The sequence below is a fragment of the Galeopterus variegatus genome, unplaced genomic scaffold, assembly GCF_000696425.1.
Source record: "Galeopterus variegatus unplaced genomic scaffold, G_variegatus-3.0.2 Scaffold3284, whole genome shotgun sequence".
Lineage (NCBI taxonomy): Eukaryota > Metazoa > Chordata > Mammalia > Dermoptera > Cynocephalidae > Galeopterus > Galeopterus variegatus.
The window spans coordinates 218666-239405 of record NW_007729395.1 but is presented as its reverse complement, the minus strand read 5'-3'; the positions used below and the strand labels follow the sequence as shown (position 1 = coordinate 239405).

The window sequence follows — 20740 nt, the reverse complement described above, 5'->3', positions numbered from 1 at the left end:
ATCTAAAGTGGTAGCTTTCCACCCCCAACTAATCTCTATTCCCATATGTTTATCTTATTGCTACCTGACATTTTGGTGATTGTTTTTGACTCCTCTTCTAGAATGTAAGCCATAGGACCAGAAACTTTATTCTTCAATATAGCCCCAGAGCCTAGAATAGATCCTGGGAAACAGTGAGTGAATGGGTAGATGGATGGATGGATGGATGGATGGTGAATTCGAGTTTTTGGCTTTTGTTTAAAATAGAGGTTTGTGATTATTAAACATAAGAAAAATTTAATTAATTCCTTACATCTTTTTAGCTCTTTACCATTTTCAAAATGTTCTTATACCCACATCACTTCATTTCATCCTCCAAGTTGGCCCTCTGAGGTAGGCAGAGAGCTACTAACATTATCCTCATTTGATATATGAGAAACCTGAGTCTTAGAGTGGTATAGCTTTGCCCGAGGACAGGGCTGAGAAGTAAAAATCTGAACAAAAACTTAGATCTCTTGACTTCAGCAGTAGTTAATACCACTGCCCAAAGCTACCACCTATGGAAAACAAAATGTGTTACTGAGGAAGGTAATATAATCCCCTTCTCTACAGAGTTTCAGAAAGCAAACCGACTTAGTTTTTATAGTATACATCAGGGGAGCCCCAGGACCACCTGGTGGTAAAGAGCCTGCTGAGTCCACTTCTTTCCCCTTTTACTTTTCTAGTTAAATTCTGTTGAATGGAATAGTGGGGAGAAAAGAAATTAGAGCAGAAAAATGTCAAAATACGTGCTTTGACAGGGAAAGAACCTCTATTGAATTTTAGAACTGAAAGTGACATAAGGTCACCCCTCAAATTATATCACTCCTCTTCCTTGACGTTCCTCAAGTGATGAAATTTCAGTCCAAAAGGATAGATTCATTGCCTGTGGGCACCACAGCTAGTTGCTTAGATGTGCCTTGTACTGTCAGTTTTTAAGTTATGTTCTGCACTGGAGGTCCTGTTAGAACCTATGGGATTGCCAGTTTTCCTTGCCTTTGTATGTCAAATGTGGTAAAAGCCAGTCTCTCACACTTGGTAGCTCTAGTCTAGTATTTTTTAGTTCTTCTGTTTGTCCCCTGTCATTCTGATTCTTGGCTTTCCTCTCTTAGGAGGCCCCAGGTGGCAGACAGGAGGGCAACTTACCCTCTGTGTATCTCCTATACCAGGATCTTTTTCAGGACTTTGACCATCTTTCTCATCTTTGTACCTTTATGTTAATAGTATCCATCACAATTTCATAGCACAAAGTAGGTGTTCTAAAAATATCTGAAACTGTTGAATTATATCAATATATATTAAGTGATCCCTATTGCCTCTATTGTCTTTTGCTGATCAAATGATAGAATTATTTGATCTCTGTCAAAAATCTCTTGTTTTGGAGCCAGTCTGTCTCTTGAATCTGTGTGGTAAACAGTAGTGGTACGAAATTTTTGCTAGGACCTGCCCTAAAACCTGCCACTCTTAGCCCGCTCTGTTACAGTTTACATGGGAAAATCAAGTTGCCACAGATTATAATTAGTGTACTGGCAAGTCTCATTCTAAGGCAAGGCAGAAGCTTAGTGAAATAGATAGTATCCACTCTGAGGAGAAGCCCATTGTCTTCTTTAGACAAGGGGTTCCTATTCTGTATCTTCAGGTTGAGACGAGGGCCCTGATGATATAATGGGTCCAGGAGGTTTTGGTAAAGGGAGGAAAAAGAGAGGGAAAAATCCTGTTCAGACTTTCATTTATCATATCAGGAAGGAGTAAGGAATTGTAATGATAAATTTTGAAAAATTCCAAACTTTTGATCCTTTTCTGTACTTTATTATCTGTTCATTGTGGAGAGTAAAATTCATAGAATGAGAAAGAACTACGAGCTTACATTCAGGGGTTGGACGGGGGGAGGCAGGTAGAGAAGCTGGAAGCTGGCTTCCCATTCCACAGTTAGGCTTTGGGTGGGAGAAGGAAGCCCAAAGGGACTGAGCAGATAGTGATGGCTAAAAGAAAAGAGGGAAGCTGACTAAGTTCCTGAGACTAGACATAGAGGTGGAGAGCTTGGAAGCTAATGTGAGTTTCAGAGGGTGTGTCAGGATCAGGTCTCTTCTGGGGGACTGGTGATCCTGATAGCTTAAGTTTTGAGTCAGCTGGACTGCATGAATCTGGCTTTTCTTCCCTGCATAGAATGTGAAGACTGTGTCTGAGACCCCTGCAGTGCCACCAGTTTCAGAAGATGAAGATGATGATGATGATGCTACCCCACCTCCAGTGATTGCTCCACGCCCAGAGCACACAAAATCTGTGAGTCTTTGGAAACCTGGATGCTTTGTGATTTATTAGAGTGAGGAGGGGCAAGTAGGGGTTGGTGCTGAGGCCTAGAAGTTTAATATTCTGGTAGAGATCCTTATATTTTGGAGCTGGTGCAATCACTGAATCACCTTGATTAAAGATACTTTCTGTATGATTAAAGACAAGTGGTGAATTTATTTATCATTGGTTTGCAGATAGTCCTAAAGTGTCCTAGGTAATTGGTGTTTATTCCAATCCAGCCCTGGTTTACTTAGCTAACTCTCCAGATAGGACAGGAAGATATACAGAATTGATGTTACTTATTGCAGGACTAACATAAACTATTCCAGTCTCCTGGGAAGCAACAAATTGTCTTGCTACAGATCTTTTCCTCTCTGTTAAATGTGCAGCGTTCAGCCTTTTAGAGCATCATTGATGATATTGAAAGACCCAAGAGAATTTATAAATACATTAGTGCTATTAATATGCTGGACATCAGTAGTACATTTCAATGCCGGATATTGGCAGTGATTTCTATTTAACTTCCTTTGAGGTTCTTGCATCTCAGAATAGCCACAGTTCTTCTACCCTTGCTTTGAACAATCTGGTCCCTATGCCTTTTCCTTGATTTAGTATCATTGAGCACTGACCTACTATCAGATGATACTCTACTAGTGTTTGTGTAGTATTTTTATTATGATGAGTGCTCTGTAATGAAAGAACCATCTAGGACTTAAACTCTGTGATAATGGGAAAAAAAAAGACTGCCTCTGGAATAGAGTATTCAGAGAGGTCTTCAAGCAGAAGTTGGTGGAATGTTTATGGGAGATAGTCATTCTATCTGTGGAGGAAATTCAAGGGAATTAGATGACTTGTAAGGATGCAAACTTAGGATCTGTGGAATCTTCTTTTCCTTAAAGGTCATAAAGTCACTTTAAAGAAAAATGGGCTTCAAAATTGGAGAGATATTGAAATATCTCACATTAATATGGCCATTTTAAATTTGTAAGCACGTTGATTTAAAACATTTTTTTCCCCACTAAACTCTTCAAAAGTAGAAAAAATCCATATATATGTATTTTCAGTGCTTAACATAGTTCTTGGCTGGTAATAGAGGGCAATAAATATTGAATGAATGGATGGATTGATAAATTTGGCCTTCATAGCATTTCTTTCTAAACGGGTATTGTTAATTCCTAATTTATAGAAGCAGCAGCTGAGATTTGGATAGGTAAATTGATCTACTCAAAGTCTCTTAGTAAGCAAAACAGCCAGGATTTGAAAGCAGGTAATTAACCAAGTCCAGGTTGCTTTCCATCATAGAACAGTGGCATTTTTTATGTGTGCAGAATGGTGCTAGGAGCCAGAGAAGAAGAATATTAGAAAAGGAAAAGGCAGAGTTTCTGTTTTCAAGGAATCATATCAGGAGAAGCAAAGGAGGAAGACAAGGCACAAAAGTATAGGTTTAGGTGCATGTTGTATAGTTTGTCTACAGGTACAAGAATAGAAAATCGAGAAATCATTATGCTAGAGTAGTCAAGAAAGAAGTCATAGTCTCTGATCTCTCATTGCTGTTCCCATTACATGGAAAGTTCTCTCCCATTTCAACCTATTAAAAGTCTTGTCTATTCATTAAGATCCAGCTGAAGGATTCCATTTATTTATTCATTGATTCCATCAAATATTTACTTGAATGCTTACTTTTTGTTAGATGGAGAAACTCAGGGATGAATGACACATTCCCCGTCCTTATAGAGCTTATAGACCATCCAAAAGATAATTGTGATAGTTTTATGATAAAAATCTGATAAATACCTTGAAGCATCTCCTGGGGAAAGGAAATAAAACTGTGATCGCTTCTTCTGAACCTCAGTGGAATATAGTTTGCTCATTTCTTTTTTTTTTTTTTTTTCCTTTTTGTCTTTTTTTACTGACCGGTAACGGGATCACAACCCTTGGTGTCACACCCATACTGGGGACCGGCAATGGGATCGCAACCCTTGGTGTTGCACCCGCACCGCGCTCAGCCAGTGAGCGGGAACCGGTCTCCACATGGGATCCGAACCCTCAGCGGGAGCGCCACCGTGCTCCCAAGCAGCGCACTCTCCAGTGCGCCACCGGGCCGGCCCTAGTTTGCTCATTTCTTATAACATTTGTGCTTTTCTGCCTTGTAGCTATGACTTTCTCACCTCCTTCACAAGAATGAGAGGATAGGGGCAGCGTTTTGTACAGGATGAGGCAAAGAGTAGATTCTCAATAAATGTTAAGTAATTGAATGAATAGGAAATGCAATATTTTTAAAAGGTAAAATTTGAGTGCTTGATATCTGCTGGGCATGATTCTAATCATTTCACACATATTAATCAATTTATTCCTACAACAACCCTATAAGATAGATGTCATTATTATCACCATTTTACAGATGAGGAAACTGAAGCACAGAGAAGTTAAGTAACCTGCCCAAAGTCATACAGATGGTAAGAATAAGAGTTGGGATTTAAGCACAAGCAGTCAGGTTCCAGAGTCTGTGTTTTAAATCACTACGTATTGCATCTTGAAGAAGAAGGGTAGTTCTTTTTCTGCAAGGGTTCAGGATTTAAAGAGGGAGTAACTCAGAGGATAAAGTTAAGTGTTACATTAGCAGTGCAAAGTGCTATGGAAATATACAATATTCATTTCAGCTTGGGAAAGCATAAAGTGTTACAGATGAAGGGGATTCCCATCTAATGATAGAATCTCCCCTAAATAATTTCTGTTGAGTGTTGTCTAGCCTCTATTTAATATTTTGAGAACTGAGACTCTCAGTCCCATTGTGTACAGTGAGAACAAGGAAGGGCATTTTACCCAGAGACGATGGACCTGGGTGCAGATGAAGAGTAATATAGATTTTGACACAGGAGAAAGGATGAGTTTTTTGGGATTTGTTCTGTGGATGTTCTAACCCTATATCTAAGAGGGGTTCCCTATGCTAACAAAGGCTGGCTTTGCCAAAATTTTGCACCAACAATGCAGGTACGCACACGGTCCGTGATTGAACCACTCCCTATTACTCCAACTCGGGACGTGGCTACATCTCCCATTTCACCTACTGAGAACACCACTCCATCAGATGCTTTGACCCGGAATACTGAGAAGCAAAAGAAGAAGCCCAAAATGTCTGATGAGGAGATCTTGGAGAAATTACGTAAGAACTGTGTAGCTTTCTGAACCTTCCTTTGGTCTATGACTGGTCAAGCACAGAGATGGAATTTTGCTGCTATAAAGATCCTGGTCCTAGGCTTGATCCGTGTGGCTGGCTGGCCATGCTTGATACCTTAGCCACAGACTGTTTCTCTTCACTCTGCCCATGCACCTCCCTTCCCTGTCTCACCAATCCTGATTGGATATCATGTTAGGATGGGGATGTGATGGGAGAGAGTATGGACAGCTCACCTCAAGGGCAAGGAACTTCTCTCCCCTAGGCATGGGTTTTGGAGATGACAAATAGCTTTTATCTACTGCATAGTCTAAAGCATTGTGTTGAGAAAGATTGAGGCTTTGTCTGTACCTGGTGGGAAAGAGTGCTGTGATTGATTTTTGTGTGTGTGTGATTGATTATTGATATTTGCCTTTGACTAGGAAGACAGATCTGCCACCTCTCACGAAAAGAGAGAAGGGACACTAACATTTTGTGAACCTGTATTATGTACCAAATGACAAGCAAGATATTTTCTTGATTTTTTTTCCCACTTAATTCTCACATTAACCCTGTGAAGACCGGCATTATTATCCTCATTTTTGTAGTTCAGGTAGTTGAGGCTCAGGGAGACTAAATACCTTACCCAAAATCACACAGCTAAAAAGTGACAAGGTTGAGGTCAGAACACAAGTTTGTGCTCCTGTAGGTAGAGCATGCTGCCTCTTGCTGTCAGGTGGAAACTTTCTTTAGCAGACTAAATGGGGGTATATTATTGTAGCTTGCATCTGTGTTTCAGTAAACTGCAGAAGAAAGGACGAGGTTGATCTGTGGGCTTAAAAAAAATCATTTGACAAGCACTTTAATTTATTTACTATACCTATTTACTTCCAAAAAGGATTTGATGTGACTGATTTGGCCAAATCTGCAAACTGGCATTGTTTTCCAAAGGCGAGGATTTTGAGTCTTTAGTTTAGCAGCCCTCTACTTCTTGATAATTCTTGTTTGACTTTTTAAAAAATTTTCACTTTTTAAAAATTGTGCTTACCCAGAGCCCTCATAAAATGATGAAGTAAGAAAAACCACTCACCTAGCCAACTATTTACTTCTGTGTGTAGTCTTGTTCCCTAAACCAGATTTTTTTTTTAAAACAGTAATACTTGGAATTACGGAAAACAGACTGGCCTGGGAGTTATGACACTTGGGTTGAAGCTCCAGCCCTGCCACTGACTTATGTCTTGGGCAATTTCCTACTGTTCTCTGAGCCTCTTTTTTTTTCATCTTTTAAACAGGGATGTTAATACCTGTCTCATTTATAAGTCAGATGAGATAATGTATATGAAAAGTACCAAATTCTAGTAATCGGTATTAGTAGAAAGCACATTGGACTGGGTGACTAAAAACCAAACTTCTGATCTTAACTGTGACACCAATTTGCCATGTGACCTTGGAGAAGTAACTTCCCTTCTGTGGGTCTCAGTTTCCCCATCTCTAGAATACAAGTTGTGAAACTGGGTGAGCTCTCTCATACCTCTCCATCTTTGTACTTTCTTTTCTCTATTTTCTCTGTAATTCTTTTCCATCCTTTCTCTCCCTGCCTAACTTCTACTTATCCTGTAAAAATCAACCCAGATTATCACCTTTCTAAAGACTTTCCAGTCTGTTTTTTTGTGCCTCTTTCTGTACCTCTTTGGAATTTATCACAGCAATTATATTTTCGTGGAAGTTTATGCTTACTTGTCTGTGTCCATACTGAGATTGAGTTCTTTGAGAGCAGGGAGTATATCTCAACAGTATATCAAAAGATGAAACTGTCTCATCTCTCTCTTTATTCCTAGTGCTCAATGTATGGCTTGGTACATAGTAAATGAGTAAATATTTATTGAACGACTGAACTTTAAAAAATGAATGAATGGCTTTTAGGAGTTTAAGAAAGGGAATTAATTACTGTGAATAAAAGCAGTCAAGGAGATGAAACTTTTGGTTGGGACTTATGGGGGAGAAGCTAAGGGCCTGCTTAGTATGCTTTTTGGGAATTGGAGCTAGTTCTTTAATCCTTGCTGACTGCAGGGACTAGGGGAACTGGGGCCTGTTTTGTGTCTTGATCTGGGAAAAAAATGATTCATGTTCTCTGTTTCTTTCAAAGGGAGCATAGTGAGTGTGGGTGATCCTAAGAAGAAATATACACGATTTGAGAAGATTGGACAAGGGTTAGTAGGGCATTTTCTTTCTCTGGAGAAATGACTTGAAATTGTGTGTGCTAGTATATATGATTTTACTTTTGTTTTGCCTCTCATAAACCTTTTTCTTCTTTCTCCACCTTACCCCTCACCCATCCAGAAGTATTATGTTGGGCTCACTTTAGGTTTGGCAGAATTGTGCTTAATATGACAGATGTGCCATTAGCTAACCATGTTGCTAAAAATACCCCTGCAGTGAGAGAGGGAGCCATTTATTTTCATAGCGCAAAATCAGCTTCCCAAATTACAGCTCTGCTTTTCCAGATGAACCCTGTTTGCCCTAGTGCTGATACCTATCGGCACTAATATGAAAAAAATGGAGGACCCAGAACTACAGACCCTTCTGCTAGTGTAATGGGACCTATTTTTCCAGGTGAATGCCAGCATTCACGACTCCTGCTCTCTGTTTTTTTCTCTGCATCTTGTGTGCTGCACTCAGTATACTGAACTCAGCAAATCTTAACTGAGTTCCTATTGTGAGTACAGCTATGAATCAGATACAGTCTCTGCCTTCAGGGACCTCAAGTCAACAGCAGGAGATGGGCAAACAAAGAATTACAATGTACTGTGATAAGTCTTTTAAAAGTGTTTGGCCATTATTTTAAGCAAAAAATGCTAGACATGAACAGATATCCCAATACTGGCTAGCAGCCAAAAAAAAAAAAAAAAAGAAAAGGAAAGAAAAAAAAAGAGCAAATACTGTATGATTCTATTTATATGAAGTTCAACATCAGGCAAAATTAGTATGTGGTAATAGAAATCAGAGTAGTGGTTACTTCTGAGAGGAGAGTGTTGAGTGGGAAGAGGCATGAGGGAACCTTCAGGGTGATGTCAGTGAACACATGGATGTATATATACATAAAAAATCATCAAGTTGTACACTTAAGATTTGTGCAAATTACTTTAAGTTATACCTCTGTATAAAAACTAAAAATAATGAGATTTCTACAGCCCTACTAAAAAAAGCTAAAATTTAAAAGAAACTGAAAAATAAAAATGCCTTATAGTAGGCTGTCAGTGTTAGTGGAATGAATGCATTGTTGCTAATGAAGTCAATGAAATTTTGTTTCAGTTTTCTTTCTTATGTACCCAAGAACTTCTGAAAATAAAATAAAAGATTACATAATATAGTGATGTTATAATTGTACAGCATTCTACATTTTACACCTGTTATTTACATCTGTTTAATGTAATCCTCAAAACAACTCTGGGTTTGAGTGGATCTCATTTTTCCTAGTTCCAGTGTTTTTCCTATTAGAAATGCTTTTGTGAGTCTGAAGTGGTGTAAGGGAATTAACACCTTGCGAAGAAATTATTTTGCTTGACCCAGAGTAATGTGGGATGGTATTCCTTTTAGGTAGTTAAATTTAGATATTAAGAATATAGCAGAAAGGTACATGAACAAGTATAGACAAATCAGGTCCCTTCTCTGGACTTGAGTTTCTTCATCTGTAAATTTAAGGAAGAGAATTCATGGACTGAGAGCCTATTATCTCCAAAACTTCTATGATTTTTTTTTTTTTTTAATTACAGATGTATGAGGTCTGTAAGTAGGCAACATCTGCAAAATGTTATTTCCTTGTTTACTTGACAGGTCTGTTAGTACTAAGGGAAGAATGAAATATTTATTAAGCACCTGTGCTGATGTTTCCACATTCCATAATTTAAAAAATATAAATGCCACATCAATGATAAATTGGTTCTATTATAATTTTGCTTGCTTTTTTTTTTTTTTTGCCCTTTAAGTCCTGAAGATCATTATTTTTTTGGACCCAGCATTCATATGTCTAATCATACATGTATTCTATACCAGTGGACCTGAGTAGCTTTCTAGAGCTTTGTTCTCAAAGGACATGGTCCCAAAATATTCAGTCCACTGACGCTTAGGAATGTTTGTCCTTTAAGAATGGTATATCTGGTAGGATCAGGGAGGGGTGGGGATAGGAAGATAGACACCAACTTTGTGACAGAAGATGGCTAGGAGTGGTATGATCAGGCTGTGAAGAAATAACTGGCAATGCAAATAGTCCAGTCCTTATTTGATGGCCAATATCTTCTGGTCACAGTGTATGGGCATGTAGCCAGGGTCCCAATTAAAGAGTGTGGTTAGTGAGCTGGTGACCATAATTTCTAACTGCAAGGCATACTTACAAGTGATTTTTCCTTCTCATTTGACCTGACTTCTCTGGGAAGCATAACCTCAGGGCTTGCCTAGAATGCATTCTTGCAATAGATCAGAATTTTAAATTTCTTCAAATTATATCCATATGTACTTGACATATGGCATGTACAGTTGCAAATATGTGTTGCAAATGACTCACCTATAAATATATAGGGTCCATGGTTTGTATTACTCTGTTTCTGTTGCTTATAACAGAGTACCTGAAACTGGGTAGTTTATAAAGAAATAGAACTTATTTCTTCCAGTTTCGGAGGCTAGGATGTCCACAGTTCAGGGGACACATCTGGTGAGGGCCGTCTTGGTGGTGGCTGTACAGTGACACAGGGTATCACATGGCGAGAATGGCTGAACAAGACAGAGAGCTAACCTGTTCACTCACTTTCCTTATAAAGCCATCAGAACCATGCTCATTACTACCCATCAAACCATCAACTTATTACTCCATAATGGATCATTCCATTCACTAGGACATGTCCCTCACGGTCTAATCACCTATTAAAGGCACTACCTTTCAATTACCACAATAGGATTTCCCACCCTCAACACTGTTACAGTGGAGATTAATACATGAATCTTTGGGGGCACAATTCAACCCATAGCATGGTTGTAGGCATAAAATGAGGGTTTTAGTTACTTCAAATAAACATTACTTTCCTAGCATTTTGTCTAGCATTTCTTCCCCCCACTTCTCTCTCCTCCCCTCCTTTCTCTCTGTATGTGTGAATGTACATAAACATACATACACGTATAGGTGTCTGACGAGGTCCTTCTACTTTGGGGGTGTAATAGAAATAGTATCAGATTTTCTGGGAGCATATGTGTTTTAAAAAGTATATTTAATATCATTTTATGTTTGAAAAAATGAAAACAAAACTTTTCATATAATGTAAACTACAAAAAATCAAATTCACATATCTCTTGGCAGGATAAATGATTGAAAAACACTGGTTTTAAAGGGTCATGGTATATATCAGAGTGAGAAGGGCACTTTGAGATTATTTTAGATTATTTAGTGTGGTTCTTTAAGTTTTTATAGTTTTTTTAGTAGTTATAGTTTTATAATGTAAATTTTAATTGAAGATAACATATGTAGGTTTACAACTCAATGAATTTTCAAAAAGTAAACACACCAATGTAACCAGTACCCAGTTTAAGAAAGAGAACATTGCTGACACCCCAGAACTTTGTATCTTTTTTTTGATAAATATATGAGCCATCTCCCACCCCTCCCCAATCTCATTCTGAAATTCTCTCTAGGGACCCTTTCCCTTCACCCCCAGTTGAAAATCACAGATCTGATCTTATCTCTGTTTACAGAGAAGAGTTTGAAGCCACAAGAAATTAAAGCAACTTGCCAAGGTTGGTGGAGGAGAGGAGAGGAGCAAGCAGGAGCAGGAAACTAGTATATATTGAACACCTGTTATATTTTAGGTACTTGGCTAAGTGCTTTACATGAACTAATTCATTTAAATTCTCTTATATACTCATATTCACTTCACAAATGAGAAAAGTGAAGCTAAGAGAAGTTAAATAACTTCCTTGAGACCATATGACTGTAGACACTAGTTAGAAGCTCAACATTAGGACTCAGGTCTGTTGGCTACTAGAGCCTACCTTCTCTTTACTGCCCCATACTCTCAAATATGAGAATGGGAGGGCTGCCGGGGAGCAGGGGAGGATTATTTTTGCTGTTATTATTATGAACATTTATGCTGCCAGATTGTGTGTAAAGCTGCCTTTGACTTTATATATCACTTTATTGAACACCTGTGTTTTTTTCCTTCTCTCTCCCTTACCTGCTGTTCAGTGCTTCAGGCACTGTGTACACTGCAATGGATGTAGCCACAGGACAGGAGGTGAGTATCCACCACCAACTGTTATTCCTTTGGTTCTACTGTTTCTTTTTATTTTGGATTAATGTTTAGCCCTTCTTAGCTCAATAGGGACACTTCTGGTTTCTCACTATAGCAGACTGGAACCAAATAGTAGACTAACATGATGAAACTTAAATAGATTTTGGAAAAGTCACTGCAGCTATGGTGTGGAGAACAGAATGGAGGGAGTGAGAGTGGACCAGGTGAGTCAGGAGGTTATTGTATAATTTCAGGTGAGAGATGATGGTTTGGACTAAGGTGATATAGCACAATATAGATGGAGAGAAATGGATGGATTTGAGAGAGAGATACTTAGCAGTTAGATTTGTGAGGTTTGGTGATTGAATGTAAGGGTGATGTAGAAGTGAGTAATATTATTCAAGGAAAAAGAAAAAGGTAGAGGTATAGTTATGAAGAGGTTGGATACTGCCTGAGAGACTTTCTTGTAGAACTGATTAGTGGACAGTTACTTATACAGATTTGATGCTTGGGAGAGAAATCTGATATAGAAGAGATTTAAACCCATTGTCTTTTGACTCCTTATCTAGCAGTCCTGCCATTACTGTGCCCAGGATTCCACTGGACACTGAAGTCCTCATTTATTTGGAGGCACCTCTTTGTCACTCTCATTTAGTTAAGCCAGGAGAACTCTGACTTTATTGCTAAAGCCTGCTGGCCCAAGGTCTTGTTTTCAGCAGAAGGAAGCCATGAGGGGAATATAGAGTACTTGGGGTTTCCTCGTATTCTACTCTTTGGTTGCAGAGCAGGTGGGCTGTGGATGGCAGCTGACTGGGAGAAGTTCTTAGTTCAAAGAATACTGGGACTCAGAGGTTGAGAGAGACACCTCCTCTTCCAGTGAAAATAGAGTTGGGCTTCTCTTCCTAGGGAAGCTGCTAGGAAGCTGCTTATATATTTTTGGTGGTTGAAATACCCTGGTATACTGTAAAAGTCATGGTTAATAGGGATAGCAAATATCTCAGTGGGCTCTTGGGAGTCTTTTACAAGTGTTAAAAGCCAAATACTGAGGCTCCCCCTAGCATAAGTCAACTTTTTAAATCATTATCATGGTTAACGATTTACTCACTGTTCTTTAAGATGAGAATCCAAAGACCTAGATGCTTACCTTTAGCTGCTTATACAACCTCGGGCAAGTCATTTGGCTTCTCTGAGCCTGAATTTTATTTATTTATAAAATTTGTATGGTAATATATACTTCACAAAAGTGTTGAAAGAACTCAGTAAAGCAGTGCTTATGAAAATACTTCATTAACTTTAAGAACTACATATTTATTCATTTTTATTCATATACATTTTTATTTATTCCACAAAGCTTTTCCTGAGCATTTGCTTTATGCTGTACCTTGTGCTAAGAACTATGTGAAAGATTCAGTCCTGTGCAAGCACTCAGACATTAAAATCATACATTAATGTAACAGCCATAATTTCAATTGTGTACACATAAAAGTCTTGTAGTGCTGACAGGAATCTGCCTTAAACTAAAAATAATGAGGAAGGAAGGATGGTATTATCATGCCAATTTTAAAAATGGTAAATTCGATGCATAAATAAGAGGAGATTATATCAATTCTAAAAAGAACAGTATGAGGTAGGCAACATTATTTCCTTTTTACTGATGAGGAATTTGAGGCTCAGGGAGTGTAAATAACTTTTTCAAGGGTTGTGCTATCAGTGATTAGCAGGAACTGGGTTAGAATCCTTTGATTCCTAATCCTGTGCATATAGTGCAGCTAGGACACAGCAGAGATGAGTTTAGGCACTAGGGCCCCTTCTCATCTTGTTACTGGCCTCTTAGGCTTTGCAGCCCATGATGGGAGGCAGGAAGGTAATGGGTGATTCCTGGAAGTCGTGGAAGCTGCATGTTTGAGAAGCTGGCCACAGGAAAGAGAAATTTGATTTCATTGTGTGCCTGGCTTGTGGTTACAAAACTATGAATGGAAGCTAGTCCATCAGCTAATGTAGTGTGGTCAGAAAGGCCTCATTTCCTGCCCCAGGGAGTATAAATCTTTAGTGGAGCTGGCAGGATGCTCTCAGTCTTTGTGAGTGAGTGCTTATTGGAAGTTATCCAGCTGGGAAGAGCAGAGCTATTGTCTGTCACATATAGGAAAATTAGCATGTTAGTGCTGGGAAATTTTCCAGTTACAGATCCAACAATCATTTTTCAAGCCTGTTTTTAGAGGGAATATATATAATAGAAAGAACAGACTAGAAAAGCTTTTAGAATCATATGGACCTGTGGACATTGATTATGACCTTAGGTAATTTTCTTATAAGCCTTAGCTTCAATTTCCTTACCTGAAGATACAGATCATGATTTTTTACTTGGCAGGGTCATTGTTAGTTTTTACTGACATAATATAAATAGAGAGCCTAGCACAGAGCCTAGTATACAGTAGGCATTCAATAAACTGTAGTGGTGGGAATGTTGCTGCTGTCATTCTTGCTGCTCTGTGCCAGGTATTTATCAAATGCTATTATTACTATGATTGCCATTTTCATTGTTGTCTTACTTTATTACTTAAATCCTTCACTTATACATTGGCCACTATCTTAGTATCAAAACAATCCTGAGGGGAGGGGAATCAGAGTTGAGATTATTATGCTTAATGTATTGATGAAGAGACTGAGGCTCAGAGAACTTGTGATTGGTCAAGGCCAGTGCGTGACAATCATTCCCAGAGCTTAGGTCTTCAGAGTTCAGGTCCAGTTCTTCTGTTACAGGAGTGCTGTCTGTTAGCCTGAATAGGTGGAGTCTGATAAGGTGAAGGGCATTTAGCTTGGGCTATAGTTAGTCAGTAGCTATTGAAAAGGATTGTCAGTATCCTACCCTAGGCTCCATGTTAGCCTCTACCTGCCTCTCTTCTTCCTTGCTGCTGCCAGCAGTGACCACTGTAAGGTTCATAAGCACTGTCCCATCCTCCAGGATGGCCTGAGGAACTCCAAAGGCGCTCTTCTGGCTCCAGTCAATATGTGTTATAATAGCTTACTATACTTAATGTCTTTAGATTAACGTGTTGCTTTTCAAACATTAGGAAAAACTAATCCTCAACTGTCATAGAAAGCTACAACCAGGCCAAAATCCTAACCTAATAGCTAACTCCATTTCAAAGCAATTTTTTTTCACTTGGGGTAGGGAATGGAGGTGGTCAGAATGTTTTAAAGAATCATTTCTATTCTTAATGATTAATTTGGTTTCTGCAGAAGCTGCTCATACTTGACTTGAAGAAATGAGTCAGGTTTTTCACATAAAATTTTGAATCATTCATTCTTTATACTTCTTGCTGCTCTGGAAAGACAGTTTAATTCTATTAGATGTTCATGTTCTTGTCCACTGAGCAGGAAAAATGGAAAATATCTCTAGGGAATGAACATTTAGCAAATAATTTAAAGTATTCTCTTATGGGATATGGTAGCCTATGGCTGATTTTTTGTGGTTTAAAAACAAAGTACTTATCAACTCACTAACTTCTCTTTCCCTCTTTCTTTTCATAAACATTTGTTGAGCACCATCTGTGTGTGTCAAGCCCTTGTGCTTGGCACTGGGGATTCTGGGCTTTCAATTGAGCTTCTCAAACACACACACACACACACACACACACACACACACAAACATCACTTCTAATTAATTGGCATGCAAGGTAGCATGTCCTAAGTTCCATAGAGAGGTATAAATATGATTTTATAGGGCTTTAAAGAAGAGAATAAGTATACTTGATTTGGAGAATGAGGTTTCCTTTGGCCTGATACAAAGCATAAGTAGCTTTTGAATGTATGGAAATGATGCAAGATATTTGAAATGGGGAGAAGATCCTGAACAAAGTCAGGGAGACTGGAGAACATGGAATGTATGAAGGAATACAGTGGGAAGTAAGGTAATAGGTCAGATCATGAGGACTTTGAATGTTGGGCTGAGGAACATTTCTAGGCAACCAGGAGCCATTTATGTTTTTGAGCAGGGGCGAGAGTTATCAAATGTATACTGTGGGAAAAAGTAATCTATGTGTGCAGGATAAATTGGCATCACTTTTGAGGGTTCCATCCCTGACCTTGCTACTGAATAGCTATGTATACAAGTCACATATTCTTTCCGAAGCACAGTCTTCTCATCTGTTGAAAGGTTAGTAATACTTAACACACAAGGTGTCTCTGAGAATTAAATGAATTAGCAAATTTGAGAACACATTGTATAGTACCTGATACATAGAATAAATGGATGCAAAGTGCCTTGAAAACAAAAGTGTACCTTATATTTGTGTTATGTGGAAATTTGTTTTATTTCTATAGACAAAAAACCTATTGATCTTTTTACACATAAATGTTAGAGACTCATCCCTAAGCTTAACCTGGCCAACTGTGATTTATCTTTCTATACCAGGTTCAGAGTATCACCTTCCCCTTTATGAAATCTCTGTACATTGGCAGATTGAAAGAGTATTTGCCTTATTTTATATTTCTGTGGCATGTATAAACTTGTTTTTACATTGTGATTTTTTAAAAGTATTTTCCTACACTAAAGTTTGATCCTGTAACCTTTGGTGTATATCAGAATGACCTGAAGGGCTTATTAAAACACAGAGTTTCTGATTCAGTAGGTTTGGGGTAGGGCCTGAAAATTTTTGTTTCCAATGAGTTCTTAGATGATGTTGATGCTGCTGACTCAGGGACCTCACTTTAAGAACCACTGGTCTACATTGATAAATTGTGAATTACTGAAGGCTAAGATTGTATCCTATTCATCTTTGTTTCCTTAGTACTTAAGTTTTGGTACTTAGCAGATGCTCAGGGAATGTTGAATGATTCTGGTTGCACATTGAATGTACTCTGATTTCAGGTGGCCATTAAGCAGATGAATCTTCAGCAGCAGCCAAAGAAAGAGTTGATTATTAATGAGATCCTGGTCATGAGGGAAAACAAGAACCCAAATATTGTGAACTACCTGGACAGGTATGGAGTGGTGGGTCCCATCAGAGGGACAGGGCCTTTGGGACGATGGGTAGTGGAGCTGTTAGAGGATAGGGCAATACCAACACGCAGAACTGCCTCCATTTAAGAGTCATTTGTGATGCTGAGCTCTGAGTCTGACCCCGTGTAATGCTGGACGCTTCTGTTTGCTGGAAAATTCTTCTGGGTTTGGCTGAACCTTACCACGCCGTATCTTGTAACAGTTGATCCTAGTACTGTTTGTTCTGCCTCAGGGAAGCCCTTCAGCCCATCTGCTAGAGTCAGACGTCTAGGTCCTTAACTATTTCTACATCCCAACTCTTTCCTTATCCTGCTCACTCTCTTGAATAATTCCTAGTTTGTCTGTATTTCCTTAAAATGTGATGTTCAGTACTAGATGTTTCATTTGAGATCTGACCACTATGGAGAGAGTGGGACTCTTTCAAACTGAACACAAATGAATTTTATTCTTGTTTTGTTTTTTAGGATGCCTGTTTTATTGTTTACTCCTAGTAAGTTTGTGGGCAACTGAAATCTCTGCTATATATTTACATAAGCTTGCATTGAACTGGAAATGTAGAACTTTTTAGCTATCTTCATTTAATCCCATTTTTATCATTTCAGCCCATTACTCCAGCTCATCAAAATTCTGTTCTTCAATATAGTAATAGTGATTGTAGCTAAATCTGTGTTGTGCTTTACTTTGTACGAAGCACTTTCAAGAACATTATCTTATTGTGAAGGAGGGTTTATTATGCATATTTAATTTAATTTATTCATTCATTTATTTATTTTCTTAGTATTTTTTATTGGTTATGAATATTCATGAAATACAAAGCTGATTGTTACTTGCCCAAGATGTGATGACCAGATCCATACAGGCGGTATGCCCATTACTGCAAATTGCAGTTATACCCTGTGTCCCCCACCCAATTATCCCTGATTCCCCTCCCCATCCCCCTTTCCCTCACTCCACTTTGTATCCCTAGGTATGCTCTCTCCCTCTGCAAGTCCAACACACCACTGTGGTCTTTCTTTCCTTCCTACTTTCTCTCTTAGCTCCCACTTATGAGTGAGAACATGCAGTATTTATCCCTCTGTGCTTTGCTTATTTCACTCAGCATAAGTTTCTCCAGGCTCATCTGTGTAGTTGCAAGTGGGAGAATTTCATTCTTTTTTTTTTATGGCAGAGTAATATTCTATGGTATGTATATACCACATTTTCCTTATCCATTCGTCCATCAATGGACATTTAGGTGGTTCCGTATCTTGGCTGTTGTAAACAGATATTATGCATATTTTAAAGATGAGGAAACAGAGGTTTATAGAAGTTAATAACTTGTTCAAGCCTAGTAAGCCAGTAAGTAGTAAATCAGTGTTTTGAATTTGCATATTCTGGGCCAGCCCATGGCTCACTTGGGAGAGAGTGGTGCTGATACCACCAAGCAACATTAAGTCAAGGGTTAAGATCCCCTTACCAGTCATCTTTTTTAAAAAAGAAAAAAATGAATTAGAATATTCCTAGCACCGACATGTCCTTTCTATCATATCATGCTCTTTTCTATCATACCTGAAAAAAATTAAGCTTCCTGCCCAGGTTTCAGAGATATCATTGGTGGAGGTGATATTGGACTAAGTCTTGGACTCTAATTTCTTTACTACTTCTATTGACCAGCTACCTCTCCCTTTTGTTGGCAGATTTCATAAATGTGCTTTCTTTTTCTGCATCTAAAACACCGGTAAGCTTAAGTTTCTTTAAAAAGAAAGGAGTTGACTTTTACCTTCCCAGTGCATGATATTGTACTGTAGAGAATAAAGCCTTCTTCTTGGAGATGATTATGTCTCTTTGATATGGTTTCTGACTGGCTTGAAGAATTCTCTGGAAGTTGTTACCTTCCCATCTCTTTTAAGAACTTATTATACAGAGAATATATAGCTTGGACAAACTACTGAAAGCTATAGGGGTAGTACATTTTAGCTCAGGATAAAGAAAAATGAAAGCTGTCAGTAAGGATATGGTCTGTCTCATAGTGAGTTCCCCATCAGTAGAGGAATCTAAACAATAAAATGCTGGAACCAAATTATTGAAAGAATTTGAGTTTTGGGAGGGGTTTAGAAGACTTATAGATTGTTTATTGATCATACCTTTATTTGGTATTTCCAGAGGCTTATACTGTGGAATCAGAAATAAGTAAGGCTCAATCTTTGCCCTCAAATAGCTCCTGGTCTGGTACAGAAAAAAAATATACCTCCATGAGAGCATGGAAGAGGATGCCTTTAACTTGAGCATTCAGAGAATGTGTTACAAATGAAGGTCTGTGGTTTTTGTGAGATATCCCAGAGGAGAATTCCATCCATATTTATTCTTCTCCAAATATGTGATGCTCTGGGGCTTTACCTTTGAGATGAGATTTTTTGAAGGTCCATTGGCACAGTGTGTAGCCATAAAGTGTTTGAGACAACCTGAATCTGCTTTGCATTGTCTTAGCTTTGACAGTGATATGTCAAGCCCAAGAAAAGGGGCTCTGCTTTTCAGTGTCTGGAGATAGTTACTTGGACACTCATATTTCTTCCCCCAGTTTAAATTGACAGTTGTATTCCTGGTGTGTGGGCAAAAGTCCATAAATGTACATTCTTTGTCAGGGAGGAAATAGGTTATTGCCAGTGGAGGACTTTTTACCCAATCCTAAATTCTCTTTTGGTCCGTGTATTAGTCAGAGAGACAGGATATGTTATAATTATATGAGAGGGATTTATTAGGGGAATTAGTTCATATGGCTATGAAGAAAAGTCCCACAGTAGGCCGTCTATAAACTAGATGCTGGTAGCGTGGCTCAGTCCAAGTCCAAAGGCCTCAGAAGGAGGGAAGCTGATGGTGTCCTTGGTGTAAGTTCTGGAACCCAAAAGCTGAAGAGTCTCAGCTATGATGTCCATGGACAGGAGAGAAGAGTGTATCCCAGGTCCAGCAGATCGAGAGAGAAAGAGCTTCACCTCTTTCCTCTGTCTTTTGTTCTCTCCGGACCCCCAGTGGATTGGATGGTTCCCACCCACACTGAGGGTGGGTCTTTCAAACCCAGGCTACTCAGACTCTCATACTAATCTCTGCTAGAAACACCCTCATGGACACACCTGAAAAGATTGCTTTACCAGGTTTCTCAGCATTCCTTCATCTAACCAAGTTGACATCTAGAATTAGCCTTCACAGTCCATATCTTAATCCATTTGAGCTGCTGTAACAAAATTCCAGAGGCTGGGTAGCTTATAAACAACACAAATTTATTTCTTATAGTTCTGAATGCCAGGAAGCCCCAAATCAAAGTGCTGTCAGGTTTTGTGTCTGATGAGGGCCTGCTTTCTGGTCCATAAATGGTGCCTTCTTGCTGTGTCTTTACATGGTGGAAGGGGCAAGGCAGCTCTCTAGGGCTTCTTTCTGTCTTCCTGTGTGCTTGCCTGCCTCCTGCCTTCTTCTCTCCCTTCCAGAGCTTTCAGTGGAAACTGGGGTCTCTTTTCTTTCATAAGGGCTCTAATTCCATTAATGGAGGCTCTTCCCTCATGATTTAATCACCTCACAAAGGCCCTCACCTCCTAATACTATCACATTGATGATTAGATTTTCAACATACGACTTTGGGGGGACACAGACATTCAGACCATAACAATCCAAATCACCATAGTCTTCTCTCTCAAAAAGAGATTGTTGAAGAAAAAGTCTGCTATTTTTATTCTTCGTGGACATTAAAAAATTATAAAACTTATTTGCAAAGAATGCACAGTTTTGTGGAAAGAATACTAAATAGTCAAGAGAATAGGATTCAAATTGTACCCTTTGCTTGAGACCATTTGTTAAAATTTTTAACAGTCTCCCTGTCTGCCCAGCAGTAGCACCAGTACCAGGATAAAGATAAGATAACATACGACATAGCTCAAGTCAACCCAAGAAATGTTTTTTCCAATCTAGCTTCTTTGTCCAAGGGTTCTGGGCTAGGCTTATTTTTATTTGTCCTATTCTCCAGGTGAGGAA

At 38.8% G+C, this 20740-nt stretch overlaps 1 protein-coding gene across 1 annotated transcript in view; it reads left to right on the top strand.

Moving 5' to 3' along the window:
• Positions 1-2071: 2071 nt before the first annotated feature.
• LOC103600263 (serine/threonine-protein kinase PAK 1) overlaps positions 2072-20740 on the top strand; it is a 39262-nt gene continuing 20593 nt past the window's right edge. The window contains exons 1-5 of the mRNA XM_008584503.1: positions 2072-2301; positions 5302-5473; positions 7611-7674; positions 11694-11742; positions 16610-16722. Coding sequence (XP_008582725.1) covers positions 5443-5473; positions 7611-7674; positions 11694-11742; positions 16610-16722 — 257 coding nt within the window. The 5' untranslated portion in view covers positions 2072-2301; positions 5302-5442. The remainder of the gene's footprint in view (positions 2302-5301; positions 5474-7610; positions 7675-11693; positions 11743-16609; positions 16723-20740) is intronic.